This window comes from Schistocerca cancellata, chromosome 10, assembly GCF_023864275.1.
Source record: "Schistocerca cancellata isolate TAMUIC-IGC-003103 chromosome 10, iqSchCanc2.1, whole genome shotgun sequence".
In the NCBI taxonomy this organism is placed as follows: domain Eukaryota; kingdom Metazoa; phylum Arthropoda; class Insecta; order Orthoptera; family Acrididae; genus Schistocerca; species Schistocerca cancellata.
Genome location: NC_064635.1, coordinates 28,926,298 through 28,941,213, shown reverse-complemented (window position 1 = coordinate 28,941,213; position 14,916 = coordinate 28,926,298). Strand labels below are relative to the sequence as shown.

Genomic DNA, 14,916 nt, shown 5'->3' with positions numbered 1-14,916 from the left:
GGAGTGGTACCATCTTTTTTCAAAGAAGTTTTCCACATTCTCATCGCTATCATCTAGGAATTGTCTCGTTGAAGTATGTCATCTATACATAAGGATTCGAGTGATAGAATGCTTTCAACGTTACCGCCTAGGAACTGAGACCGTATGGTGTCCTAAGTCATTACTTTTAGAGTTTGTCTGCGAAACCGTGTTTCTGACAGTGGAGTAAAAAATTCAGTTTTAGTTTATAGTTATGAAAAGAACCATTGTTCACTTTTCCTCTTAATTCCGTAAGGCTTCAACTTATCGAAGAGTATCCGAGTCTACATAACTATACCACTGATTTCTGAAGATTAGACAGCATTTTTTTTCTTTCCGAGTGTTACGTTAACAGCCAGCCACTGCCCAAGCGTCCACCTCCATACAGGGTGGTTCGTAAGTGTGGAATCACGCTTCTAACAGATAAACTGGTGGACAAATAGAAATCTTACGATGTGGCTCACACTGACGAATGCTGTGAATCTGTTACCACTGTGGTCAACTTCTATCTGTATTCTGTCAAACGGATGATCACTAAGTTTCCTTTCATTTACGTCTATGGTCACAAACTTTTTGTTGACAGATTACCGGTTTCGGTCTTTAATGACCATCACCAGATCTGCCGCAAAACTGGGAAAAACATTAATACACTCGCAGATTGCCTACAGCTTAAAAACAGTACATAGACCATAATGAAAAGTAGCACTGGCAATACATACATTTGTGCGCTTTAAGTATGAAGAGGCATACCTGTTTCATAAAAACAAAGCCCTAATCTACTGCAGCCATATTGGCATCATCAAATGTTAAATGCAGAATCAGCACCAGCATCGTCAAATACATATAAATGACATCATATGTACGAGTCATGTTGTCAGTAGTACTACTGTTCAAAACAAGCTGCCCTACAGTAGCCACAAGATGTTTGTGTTGTAAGTTCACCAGATGTCACTAATGTCGGCGTACACTAGTTTTCAATAATTAATTGAAACAGGGAAAATAAAGGGGGCATACAATAGTTGAAGTCTGTAGTGAGCTTCTAACGTAAAAAGGCATTACAGTAATAAAAAGCAATAAAAAGAAGAACACAACCAAAGTAAGATTGTTAAAATGAGGAAGAGTTAACAAATAGTGGTTGACATATGCTCTAGTACCAATATTATAGATAATGACATGAATATTAAATACCTTTGATCACTGTCCACACAGAGGCACTAGAAGCTCACCTAATCAAGTCTCCATACCGGTGGTGGAGTTCTCGAAACTTCCGTAGGGTCACCGGAACCTCGCGGAATTCCAGAATGTTGCCGATGATGGGCAGCGTGGGCGGCCCTGGAACGTCCACGCGGGGTCTGGTGACCCATAGCCACCACAGTACCGCCGCCACGCCGGCGCACCACCACACCGCCAGCTGCGCCAACAACCACGACCACCACACCATGGCCCAACAACCAAGGACGGCTACTGGTTACCAACCTGCAGTCAGAAGCACAGCTGGTCACTCTTTGCATGGTTTTCATTACTGTGCGCAGGCAAGTTCAGTAAGGGTGGCAACTACACTACTGGCCATTAAAATTGCTACACCAAGAAGAAATGCAGATGATAAACGGGTATTCATTAGAAAAATATATTATACTAGAACTGACATGTGATTACATTTTCACGCCATTTGGGTGCATAGATCCTGAGAAATCAGTACCTAGAACAATCACCTCTGGCCTTAATAACGGCCTTGATACGCCTGGGCATTGAGTCATACAGGGCTTGGATGGCGTGTACAGGTACAGCTGCCCATGCAGCTTCAACACGATACCACAGTTCCTCAAGAGTAGTGACTGGCGTATTGTGACGAGCCAGTTGCTCGGCCACCACTGACTAGACTTTTCAATTCGTGAGAGATCTCGAGAATGTGCTGGCCAGGGCAGCAGTCGAACATTTTCTGTATCCAGAAAGACCCGTACAGGACCTGCAACATGCGGTCGTGCATTATCCGGCTGAAATGTAGGGTTTCGCAGGGACCGAATGAAGAGTAAAGCCAAGCGTCGTAACACATCTGAAATGTAACGTCCACTGTTCAACGTGCCGTCAATGCGAACAAGAGGTGACCGAGACGTGTAACCAATGGTACCCCATACCATCACACCGGTTGAAACTCCAGAATGGCGGTGACCAATACACGCTTCCCAGGTGCGTTCACCGCGATGTCGCCAAACACGGATGCGATCATCATGATGCTGTAAACAGAACCTGGATTCATCCGAAAAAATGACGTTTTGACATTCGTGCACCCAGGTTCGTCGTTGAGTACACCATCGCAGCCGCTCCTGTCTGTGATGCAGCGTCAAGGGTAACCGCAGCCACGGTCTCCGAGCTGATAGTCCATGCTGCTACAAATGTCGTCGAACTGTTCGTGCAGATGGTTGTTGTCTTGCAAACGTACCCATCTGTTGACTCGGGGATCGAGACGTGGCTGCACGATCCGTTACAGCCATGCGGATAAGATGCCTGTCATCTCGACTGCTAGTGATACGAGGCCGTTGGGATTCAGCACGGCGTTCCGTATTACTCTCCTGAACCCACCGATTCCATATTCTGCTAACAGTCATTGAATCTCGAACAACGCGAGCAGCAATGTCGCGATACGATAAACCGCAATCGCGATACGCTACAATCCGTCCTTTATCAAAGTCGGAAACGTGATGGTACCCATTTCTCCTCCTTACACGAGGCATCGCAACAACGTTTCACCAGGCAACGCCGGTCAACTGCTGTTTGGTATGAGAAATCGGTAGGAAACTTTCCTCATGTCAGCATGTTGTAGGTGTCACCATCGGCGCCAACCGTGTGTGAATGATCTGAAAAGCTAATCATATCACAGCATCTTCTTCCTGTCGGTTAAAGTTCGCGTCTGTAGCGCGTCATCTTCGTGGCGTAGCAATTTTAATGGCCAGTAGTGTAAATCTGCTAGCTGTTGGGAAAATACTCTCTCGTTATTTTCAATTCTTTGGTCTCTAAATATGAGATACATTTTTCCGGAATTTGACGAAACCTACAAAGCGAAGTTTTATGTCTCTGTGATATCCCACTGTAGAAGGTAACTGTCTTATTTGCCATTACTATTTTCAACAAGTTTGAACCATAAATGTAACATATGATTTCGTCTTATAGTGCAAACAACTGTCAAGGAAAGTAATTGTACACAGAAAAATTATTAGTAAATTTTGCTAACTTCTCTGGATGTGAGAACTTTATGAAAAGCTGTATTATTGTCGTGGCTTAATGAAACATAGTTATCATTTATCAGTCGTTAAAATTAGATAACTGTGTTTGTATAGTCGTATTGCGCAATTGTGCATCGCAGGTAGTGTACTGAGAAGCATTTTTTCTGAAAATTTGTTTTATGCCGTCTTGGATTGCACATGGCAATCCGAGTTTTGACAGTCTCAGTATTATCCTAATAGTGACAGGTTTCAGAGCAAACGAGCGTTCCGTGTATGGAGATATTCCAGTAAATTCAATTACCATCGAAGCTCATATGCCTTGTAAGGCGCCGTGATTGTCACACTGTAATTCTGAGGCTTAATGCCGGTAAACGATTCGGTAAATCGCTATCTTGTTAATTTTCAAGCAGTCTTATCACAAAGTAAGATGCGTTAATTTTTATATTCATTTGCTCTGTTATTACAATATCAGTACTGGTACAGTGATTGTTTGCAAGACTAAAGATTAGCTATATTCAGGGCCAATATTTTAATGAATCATTTTGTTTTGCTGCCAGGTGGCATATGTAAATCTCACTGAAAACGGATTGCTTTCTCGCATACGAACTGTTTGATATACCGTCTGGTCTGTATTCCACATCGTGTAGCGTTGAGCTACACATATTTCCATTCAAAATTAAATTTTAACACAGCTCTGTTGCCCTGCACTGATATTTACATATTTCGATATCAAAAGAAGCTTTATATGTTTCTCAGATTCCGACCAGACCCTTACAAACACGAGTATAAACCAATACGAACACGTTTCAACTGTAATAGATTTAGTAGATGGCTTATATTTTACTGTATTTGCTGCTATTACAGAAACACGGAGTTGATTTATTTTGAGTGTTTCTTCCATTTGTTCGCTAATGTTCATGATTATAAAGAGTCCAGAGCAATTCGTTAGATTGTCAAACACAATGGGTACCGTGAAATTAATTCTATAATTTACAGTTATGAAGTACAGCACCACGAAATCTGCCTGTAAAGGTGGCAATGACCTCTTCGCTTCTCTTTTGTTTGCTTGAAGCACTCTTCACAGATGTGACACGTTTCTGCTGTTCCAAGCAAATATTCCTCATCGGCACTAAAGAACGTCTGCTGTCTTACAACAAGAAATTCTTTCTACGCTATTTGGTAAACCATTATATGCAATCTGCATGCACGATACAAGTGTTTAAATTCTGAATTTTCTTCACTATAACTTCTTCAGGAGTGCTAGATCTGCAAGGTTCGCAGGAGAGCTTCTGTAAAGTTTGGAAGGTAGGAGACGAGGTACTGGCAGAAGTAAAGCTGTGAGGACGGGGCGTGAGTCGTGCTTGCGTAGCTCAGTTGGTAGAGCACTTGCCCGCAAAAGGCAATGGTCCCGAGATCGAGTCTCGGTCCGGCACACAGTTTTAATCTGCCAGGGAGTTTCATATCAGCGCACACTACGCTGCAGAGTGAAAATCTCATTCTGACTGAAATCAGTATGGAGCACTTCCAGGGAGGCCATAATATTTTAATTTACTTAAAAGAATGCTGTGATTCACACAGTGAAGTGCTTCTGACAGATCACAGAAGATGCCAGTTGCCTCTAATTTGTTGTCTAATGAATTAAGGAAATTTTCACTGTAAGTGTGCCGGCCGGGGTGGCCGAGCGGTTCTAGGCACCACAGTCTGGAACCGCGCGACCGCTACGGCCGCAGTTTCGAATCCTGCCTCGGGCATGGATGTGTGTGATGTCCTTAGGTTAGTTAGGTTTAAGTAGTTCTAAGTTCTAGGGGACTGATGACCTCAGAAGTTAAGTCCCATAGTGCTCAGAGCCATTGGAACTGTAAGTGTAAATAGCCTTCTCAATATCAGAACCCTTAAGAAACCCAAACTGTGACTCTGACAGTATGTTATTTTCATTAACGTGCCTAAGTGGATGCTTGAACATAGCCTTTTCAAAGACTGCATTCGTGGTTCCCTGCAAGAAAGGTCGCAGTTGCTAGTAACTGATCGTGAGTTATCGGGTGAAACAGAAGCAATATCTGGCGTTCCCCAAGGGAGTGTCATGGATCCTCTACTGTTCCTGATCTGCATAACTTAGAGTCCTCAGATGATACTGCCATTTCGCGATTTGTAAAGTCGGCAGATGACTAAAACCTCCTGTAAAATGATTTAGACGAGATACATTTGTTGTTGTGGTCTTCAGTCCCGAGACTGGTTTGATGCAGCTCTCCATGCTACTCTATCCTGTGCAAGCTTCTTCATCTCCCAGTACCTACTGCAACCTAATTGCGAGAAAAGTGGCAATTGACTCTAAATAATGAAAGGTGTAAAGTTATCCACGTGAGTACTAAAACGAATCCGTTAATTTTCGGTTACACGACAAATCAAACACGTCTAAAGACTGTGAAAGCAACCAAATACTTAGGGGCTACAATTACAAACAACTTAAATTGGAACGATGACGTTGATAATGTGGTGGAGGTGTCAAACTAAAGAATGCGATCTATTACAAGATGCAACAGGTGTAATATAGAGACGGCCTACACCACACTTATCCGCCCTCTTCTGGAGCTCTGCTGTGCGGTGTAGGATCCGTATCAGATAGGATCGAAGGAGGAAACAGAAAAAGTTGAAAGAAATGGAGCTCCGTGTATTACTGCGTAACAGGTGAGGGTGTACCACGAATACGATACGCGAATTGGGTTGGCAATCCTTTAAAGAAAGGCGTTTTTCGCTGCGGCAGGTTCTTCTCGTGTAATTTCAACCATCAACTTTCTCCTCAGAGTGTGAAAATATTTTGCTGACACCCGCCTACATAGGGAGAAATGCTCATCCTCATGAAATAAGAAAAATCAGAGCTGCTACGAAAAGATTTAAGTGTTCTTTTTTCCCGCTCGCTGCTCTGCCAGGCACTAAATTGTGAATTGCAGGGTAATCATGTAGATGTAGATCTGAAGCATGTAAAGCATGTAAATTTAACGTCGTAAAAACGACGGAAAGCACAAAAACGTGCATTTATCTATTTATTTACTGTAAATAGCTTCAAATCTAAATAGTTTACGTGATTTAATTTTGTGAAATGCAATTATTATTTCATACACAATATTTCAAAAAAAAAATAGCTGCAGTCAACACGTGTCTGATTTCAACGATTGTGATACGTTCTTTTTTTGTTATAGGAAGTAAGTGAAGAGCGTTCCTACTCTCTCTTGTTTGTTAGCCTTCATATTGATAGCTGCGTTCCTTCCGTATAAGTAAGTACTTATTCTTTTGTGTAGACAAACGTGACGTAAGCGTCACGTACTATTTTTAGAACTATTTGCAGTTAAATTTATGTAAATTAATCAAGTCTCGTGCGTTCTCATTTTACCAGTTCTCCTAATAGATATATGACACAAGAAATGTTTTACTGCTTTACTGTCACGGCGAACGACCAATACGAGCTTAACGGATCGTCAAGAGGAGACACAGAAGCCGAATACTTACGACTAGTATTCTGCTATTTATTCATTTGCAACTTGTTACAGCGTCCCTGAGATTGTCAATCGTCACGAAGCGTTTTGCAAACTTGAATGCAAGCGCCGAACATTAAATGATCTGGCCACAGTCTCCAAGCTATGATTCCGTTTCATCCATAAATAACAGACACTGGCCCCGTAAAACTGATGGTGATATTGAAAGGTGTAATGTTTTCCAAACTGTATAGCATTTTTCTAGTAGTCAGTTTGGCCTTTAAGAAAGATTCATCCGCCATCAACAATGGCTGTCTGCTCCAGTTAATTTTAACACTTTTCTTTCCATTGATTAATTTAAATTTCTATTGAAAGTCAAATTTACTTCGGTGAGCACATGAGTCAGATTCAAAGCATCATGTCAAACGATGAACCGTATGAACTGTATTATTTGTAATGTCTGAAGATCTGTGAACATCTTCCTAACAGTGAATCTACTGTTTATGATCAAATTGTACATTTCGCACGCTGCATTTGTAAAATAAACTACCTTAAATTTGAAACTTCCTGGCAGATTAAAACTGTGTGCCCGACCGAGACTCGAACTTGGGACTTTTGCCTTTCGCGGGCAAATGCTCTACCATCTGAGCTACCGAAGCACGACTCACGCCCGGTCTCACAGCTTTACTTCTGCCAGTATCTCGTCTCCTACCTTCCAAACTTTACAGAAGCTCTCCTGCGAACCTTGCAGAACTAGCACTCCTGAAAGAAAGGATATTGCGGAGACATGGCCTAGCCACAGCCTGGGGGATGTTTCCAGAATGAGATTTTCACTCTGCAGCGGAGTGTGCGGGCACACAGTTTTAATCTGCCAGGAAGTTTCATATCAGCGCACACTCCGCTGCAGAGTGAAAATCTCATTCTGGAAACATCCCTTAAATTTTCTAACGTGTGCTCGTGCCGTCTCTAACACCTTTGCCCGTCGGCTAGACTGCAATATAGCTTTCCCTCCCTTGCACTTCCCCTCAATTGCATACGGGTGCCCTTCTCTGTTTGCATGGAAGTGTACACAAAGTAGGTCTTTACCAGAAAACCTGATTTTATACTCTATTCAAACATTATTTCTGTATCCACATGAAGGTAAAACTGAGCGCCAAGTGGGAATTGGCACAAAGTGCTGTGGTATTCTGACACGTTACTACCCTTAAGGGCCGTAGGACTTCAAACGGACCGACTTGGAGCACGAGAGACACCACGGGACATTTTAATTTCCACTGTCTATACTTTTACAAATAAATTCATAAAACTTTGTCAGCGTGACCAGGAAGGACTCAGGATTCACACTCAAAGCAGTGAAAGTTCAAAAATATAACAAAATAATCTTTTTTACATGTGAAAATTCATCATTTTTTTCACTTACTATTGGCTGCATTTGTTGCTATAGGTACACTTTTCTTCATAAGAAAGAGAGGGTCTTCGATGAATTTTGCACGGCATACAAACCATACTTATAGGTGTATGACTCTGTAGAATTTATTTAATTTATGAAAAAATGAATTAGCTGTTACATTTTAAACTTCGTGTTTAGAAAAAACTCAAATTTTATTGTTAATTATCCCGATTTTTACCACAGTTTTCAATAGATTTGGAAAATTCTAGAGTTTTGCATTAAGGAGTTTGTGGTTAATAAGCATACCAAGTTTGAAGGTAATAGGATATTTATTTTGGATGTTACATGTACCTAAGTACAGAAATTTGTGTTTTGTGGAAAATGGCCGTTGAAGTTTCTGCATGTATATAGCATTCTTGTAGAACTGTCCAGCAGCATGAGCAGCTTCTTTTCCATTTTCTAAATCAGTTTTCATCCTTTTCACGTTCCTATGATGCTCTCTTCTTGACTTTATTACCTCCAAAAATGAGTTATCTGCTTTCACTGCAAGCTGTCAGTCTACCGCATACAAAGCTTTGATGCAGTTCACACGGGGTTTAATTCCCATTTTCTCTAAAACATATTTCCTGCTTTGCACAACATCATTAAAACATGAAACTTCATCATAAACACCAATACCCAGTGCATTTCTTCCCACAAAAATGGCTTTTGTCAATCTTTCCCATACACATTGGTTAAAACTTTCATTTGGGTTTTGGGTACAGGAGGACATTTCTTCAATAAGTTTTCATTTGAAACTTCCTGACAGATTAAAACTGTGTGCCTTTCGCGGGCAAAGGTCCCGAATTCGAGTCTCGGTCCGGCACACAGTTTTAATCTGTCAGGAAGTTTCATATCAGCGCACACTCCGCTGCAGAGTGAAAATCTCATTCTGGAGTTTTCATTTGCAAGGTCCCTGAATATAGGCTTGAAAGCTTCCATTGCAGCATTTTGTAGAGAATTCCTGTGATGATATTCTTCACCACCAGCAATTGGCCTTTGACAGCCATACCATGATTCGCTTTCTTTTGGGCACAAGTTATGAATAAGGTTATTGTCTGTGGACATTTTGTGGAAGTATAAGGCCCAAACTGCTTGCTTCATTTTTTCAAGTCCCCTGTGAATCCTAGGCATCTTGTGCGATAATATGCGACAAACGGACACAAAGCAACACAGCCAAATGAAAATCGTTTCAAAATTCACAACACCACACTGCAAGCCTTTCAAAACAGAGAACAAACAAAATCAGCAATCAAAACAATGGACGTCAACAGCAGCAGACGAAGTATATCAGTAGACTTTTGTTTCACGTATGACAATCTCTGGCGCAAATATAAACATCCGAATTCTACAGAGCGAAATACACTCACGTGACAGAAGCATGTTGTGCAAGGTGATGTGGCGCTGCATCTTGGTACACTTAAGACCAAATAACGTGCCTTATAATGTTTCAAATACAGGGTGTTTCAAAAATGACCGGTATATTTGAATCGGCAATACAAGCTAAACGAGCAGCGATAGAAATACACCGTTTGTTGCAATATGCTTGGGACAACAGTACATTTTCTGGCAGACAAACTTTCGAAATTACAGTAGTTACAATTTTCAACAACAGATGGCGCTGCGGTCTGGGAAACTCTATAGTACGATATTTTCCACATATCCACCATGCGTAGCAATAATATGGCGTAGTCTCTGAATGAAATTACCCGAAACCTTTGACAACGTGTCTGGCGCGGAATGGCTTCACATGCAGATGAGATGTACTGCTTCAGCTGTTCAATTGTTTCTGGATTCTGGCGGTACACCTGGTCTTTCAAATGTCCCCACAGAAAGAAGTCACAGGGGTTCATGTCTGGCGAATAGGGAGGCCAATCCACGCCGCCTCCTGTATGTTTCGGATAGCCCAAAGCAATCACAGGATCATCGAAATATTCATTCAGGAAATTAAAGACGTCGGCCGTGCGATGTGGCGGGCACCATCTTGCATAAACCACGAGGTGTTCGCAGTGTCGTCTAAGGCAGTTTGTACCGCCACAAATTCACGAAGAATGTCCAGATAGCGTGATGCAGTAATCGTTTCGGATCTGAAAAATGGGCCAATGATTCCTTTGGAAGAAATGGCGGCCCAGACCAGTACTTTTTGAGGATGCAGGGACGATGGGACTGCAACATGGGACTTTTCGGTTCCCCATATGCGCCAGTTCTGTTTATTGACGAAGCCGTCCAGGTAAAAATAAGCTTCGTCAGTAAACCAAATGCTGCCCACATGCATATCGCCGTCATCAATCCTGTGCACTATATCGTTAGCGAATGTCTCTCGTGCAGCAATGGTAGCGGCGCTGAGGGGTTGCCGCGTTTGAATTTTGTACGGATAGAGGTGTAAACTCTGGCGCATGAGACGATACGTGGACGTTGGCGTCATTTGGACCGCAGCTGCAACACGGCGAACGAAAACCCGAGGCCGCTGTCGGATCACCTGCTGCACTAGCTGCGCGTTGCCCTCTGTGGTTGCTGTACGTGGTCGCCCTACCTTTCCAGCATGTTCATCCGTCACGTTCCCAGTCCGTTGAAATTTTTCAAACAGATCCTTTATTGTATCGCTTTTCGGTCCTTTGGTTACATTAAACCTCCGTTGAAAACTTCGTCTTGTTGCAACAACACTGTGTTCTAGGCGGTGGAATTCCAACACCAGAAAAATCCTCTGTTCTAAGGAATAAACCATGTTGTCTACAGCACACTAGCACGTTGTGAACAGCACACGCTTACAGCAGAAAGACGACGTACAGAATGGTGCACCCACAGACTGCGTTGTCTTCTATATCTTTCACATCACTTGCAGCGCCATCTGTTGTTGAAAATTGTAACTACTGTAATTTAGAAAGTTTGTCAGCCTGAAAATGTACTGTTGTCCCAAGCATATTGCAACAAACGGTGTATTTCTATCGCTGCTCGTTTAGTTTTTATTGCCGTTTCAAATATACCAGTCATTTTTGAAACACCCTGTATATGTGTTTTATACGTCAAACTATTTAGGAAGACGTGTGCTACAAAATAGGCATGTGTCTGTAATTTTTTTTTAAATTTTTGACGTCCTACCCCTTTAAAGAGATTCAAAAACAGTAATTTCAGTGATTTAATATAGATTTTTAAAAAAGGACAGGGTAGGTATCAACATATGGTGGTTCCGCTTATTGTCGTCTGCAATACGTACGGCTCTGCGCTGTAATACATCCAACGCTCCATACCAACTTCTTCGTGATGGTGAGAATGCAAAAATATAAGGGAAATTAACCGCCATCAAAAACTTTTAAATGTTCGTGGGGCCTTTTCAGAGTGATGTAAGCCGTACAACGACGTCATTGTTAGTCGACGACTGACCGACTCATTCTTTGCATAGCTTGGGTGAAAATCCTGCAAGACACAAATAAAATGACCAGTCGAAGTATCTGAGGGTCGTGTAGCGTAAGACGCAGAAAAAAGTGTTCGGTCATTAACGCCCACTAACAATGTCCCGTCGACGCATCTGTTCCAGCGAGCCTCTAACAACACATCATGCAAATTGAAAATCATATAAAAGTGACATGGGTTTTGTTGCAAATAAAACTTCATACTGTATCAAGAAGACCTAATTATCATTTGTATAATAATCTTTACAATGAGCACAGCAGAATAGCGTCCGTACCTTACGAGAGCGAGACAACGAATGACAAAACTCACAAGAGGTAACAAACATTCGAACTACAAACACATCAGACGTACCAATTAGTCCAACTATGGGATATCACATTTTAGAGTCCATAAACTCACGTAAATGCATAAATTTCAAGTAAGAGCCCAGGTGCAACGATTACAGAGTTACACTATGTGATCAAAAGTATCCGGACACCCCAAAACATACGTTTTTCATATCAGATGCACTGTGCTGTCACCTACTACCAGGTACGCCATATCAACGACCTCAGCAACCATTAGATATCGTGAAAGAACAGAATGGGGCGCTCCGAGGGACTCACGGATGTCGAAGGTGGTCAGGTGACTGGGTGTCACTTGTGTCATACGAGATTTCCACACTACTAAACATCCCTAGGTCCACTGTTTCCGATGTGATTGTGAAGTGGAAACGTGAAGGGACACGTTCAGCACAAAGGCATACAGGCCGATCTCGTCTGTTGACTGACAGAGTTCAAAAATGGCTCTGAGCACTATGGAACTTAACTTCTGAGGTCATCAGTCCCCTAGAACTTAGAACTACTTAAACCTAACTAACCTAAGGACATCACACACATCCACGCCCGAGGCAGGATTCGAACCTGAGACCGTAGCGGTCGCGCGGTTCCAGACTGTAGCGCCTAGAACCGCTCGGCCAACCCGGCCGGCAGTGACAGAGTCCTCGGACAGTTGAAGAGGGTAGTAATGTGCAAAAGGCAGACATCCATCCAGACCATACTGTATCAGGACCCACTGAAAGTTCTATGGCAGTTAGGCGGGAGGTGAAAATACCTGGGTTTCATGGTCGAGCGGCTGCTCATAAGCCACACATTACGCCAGTAAAGCCAAATTACGCCTCGCTTAGTTTAAAGAAAACTTCCAGCACCTGAGTGAACATATACCTGCGAGAGCGGAAGCTATCATCAAGGCTAGGGGTGGGCCAATACCATATTGAATTCCAGCATTACGGATGGAGGGCGCTACGAAGTGGTAAGTCATTTTCAGCCAGATGTCCGGATACTTTTGATCAGTTAGTGTATTTCACAAGCAGTTCATATATACAAAATAGGGTGAAATAAAAAGTAATAATACAATATAGACTAAAATCAGAGGACGTGATGAAATACGAAAGAGCTTCTGGTGGTCGGTCGTTGTTATATGTAAATATTTATAATGCCGCATACTACCATATACAGGGAGCGAAAGGCTATTTACAATTTGTACAGAAACCAGATGGCAGTTATAAGAGTCGAGGGACATGAAAGGGAAGCAGTGGTTGGGAAAGGAGTAAGACAGGGTTGTAGCCTCTCCCCGATGTTATTCAATCTGTATATCGAGCAAGCAGTAAAGGAAACAAAAGAAAAATTCGGAGTGGGTATTAAAATCCATGGAGAAGAAATAAAAACCTTGAGGTTTGCCGATGACATTGTAATTCTGTCAGAGACAGCCAAGGACCTGGAAGTGCAGTTGAACGGAATGGACCGTGTCTTGATAGGAGGGTATAAGATGAACATCAACAAAAGCAAAACGAGGATAATGGAATGTAGTCGAATTAAGTCGGGTGATGCTGAGGGAATTACATTAGGAAATGAGACACTTAAAGTAGTAAAGAGGTTTTGCTATTTGGGTAGCACAATAACTGATGATGGTCGAAGTAGAGAGGATATAAAATGTAGACTGGCAATGGCAAGGAGAGCGTTTCTGAAGAAGAGAAATTTGTTAACATCGAGTATAGATTTAAGTGTCAGGAAGTCATTTCTGAAAGTATTTGTATGGAGTGTAGCCATGTATGGAAGTGAAACATGGACGGTAAATAGTTTGGACAAGAAGAGAATAGAAGCTTTCGAAATGTGGTGCTACAGAAGAATGCTGAAGATTAGATGGGTAGATCACATAACTAATGAGGAAGTATTGAATAGGATTGGGGAGAAGAGAAGTTTGTGGCACAACTTGACCAGAAGAAGGGATCGGTTGGTAGGACATGTTCTGAGGCATCGAGGGATCACCAATTTAGTATTGGAGGGCAGCGTGGAGGGTAAAAATCGTAGGGGGAGACCAAGAGATGAATACACTAAGCAGATTCAGAAGGATGTAGGTTGCAGTAGGTACTGGGAGATGAAGAAGCTTGCACAGGATAGAGTAGCATGGAGAGCTGCATCAAACCAGTCTCAGGACTGAAGACCACAACAACAACAACATACTACCGTATGACAATACGTATTGGTTTGACCAATTCGAGGGGAGGCGTCACGGAGATGATGAGAAACTTGAACTGGCAGCACTTGAAGGTAGAGCGCGCCTTGAAAGGCTACTCACACGGCAGAGAGGGCTGCTCGCGAACTCTGGACACGGACGGCACCTGAGGCAGTGGTGGAGCGCCGATGACGTAGGAGCCCGCGCTGCGGTGGGACTTCTGCGACGTCTGCCGGTGCAGCACTGCACGGTGCAGAATGCAACGCGCTGTTATTATACGCGCCACCCGTCAGCCTTGGACACACCCAGAACCACCCGCACCGGTTCTTAGGCATGACCTAGAGCGTGCATCGGCTCTCAGCAAAAGAGTGCTCTGGGTTTAGAAATTCCCAGCAGATGGAAAGAGCCACGAGTTATCACATAGAACTGTGAGACGTTGTTATCTGCCACGTATTATCAGGGCAGAATATCACACTAGTTTATAAGCTACATGTCGTATCAGATGGTAATATCCCACCGGAAAAGTTGTGCCATAGCATTTAAAAAAAAAAAAAAAAAAGACAGCAGTGAGTCGCAAATTCAGTGTATCGAGTCTGTATTTTTACTGCAGATCTAGATAGCAGCTGTTGAATACCTATCTTCAATGCATTTAAATCAAATCATATAGACTCGTCTAGCTTTCGTCGACACGTTTTTTTATGCGATTTTATTGTAATCCGGCAATGTATATGTAGTGGACTGACAAGACAGCCAGTCCACAGTGACGGGTAACCGAAAGGCACGCGTTTACACACGCCGGCTGGCGTTAGGTCTGAAAAGGATACGTAATGAATGCTATAAAGAAAAGTACGTATACAGCATTCTTGATGATACA

General features: G+C 42.5%; 1 protein-coding gene across 1 annotated transcript in view; it reads right to left on the bottom strand.

Moving 5' to 3' along the window:
• Nucleotides 1–14,282, bottom strand: part of LOC126106525 (cytochrome P450 4g15-like) — an 80,421-nt gene extending 66,139 nt beyond the window's left edge. The window contains exons 1-2 of the mRNA XM_049912852.1: nucleotides 14,166–14,282; nucleotides 1,245–1,494 (exon numbers count right to left, since the gene is read on the bottom strand). Coding sequence (XP_049768809.1) covers nucleotides 1,245–1,459 — 215 coding nt within the window. The 5' untranslated portion in view covers nucleotides 1,460–1,494; nucleotides 14,166–14,282. The remainder of the gene's footprint in view (nucleotides 1–1,244; nucleotides 1,495–14,165) is intronic.
• Between the last annotated feature and the right edge of the window lie 634 nt (nucleotides 14,283–14,916).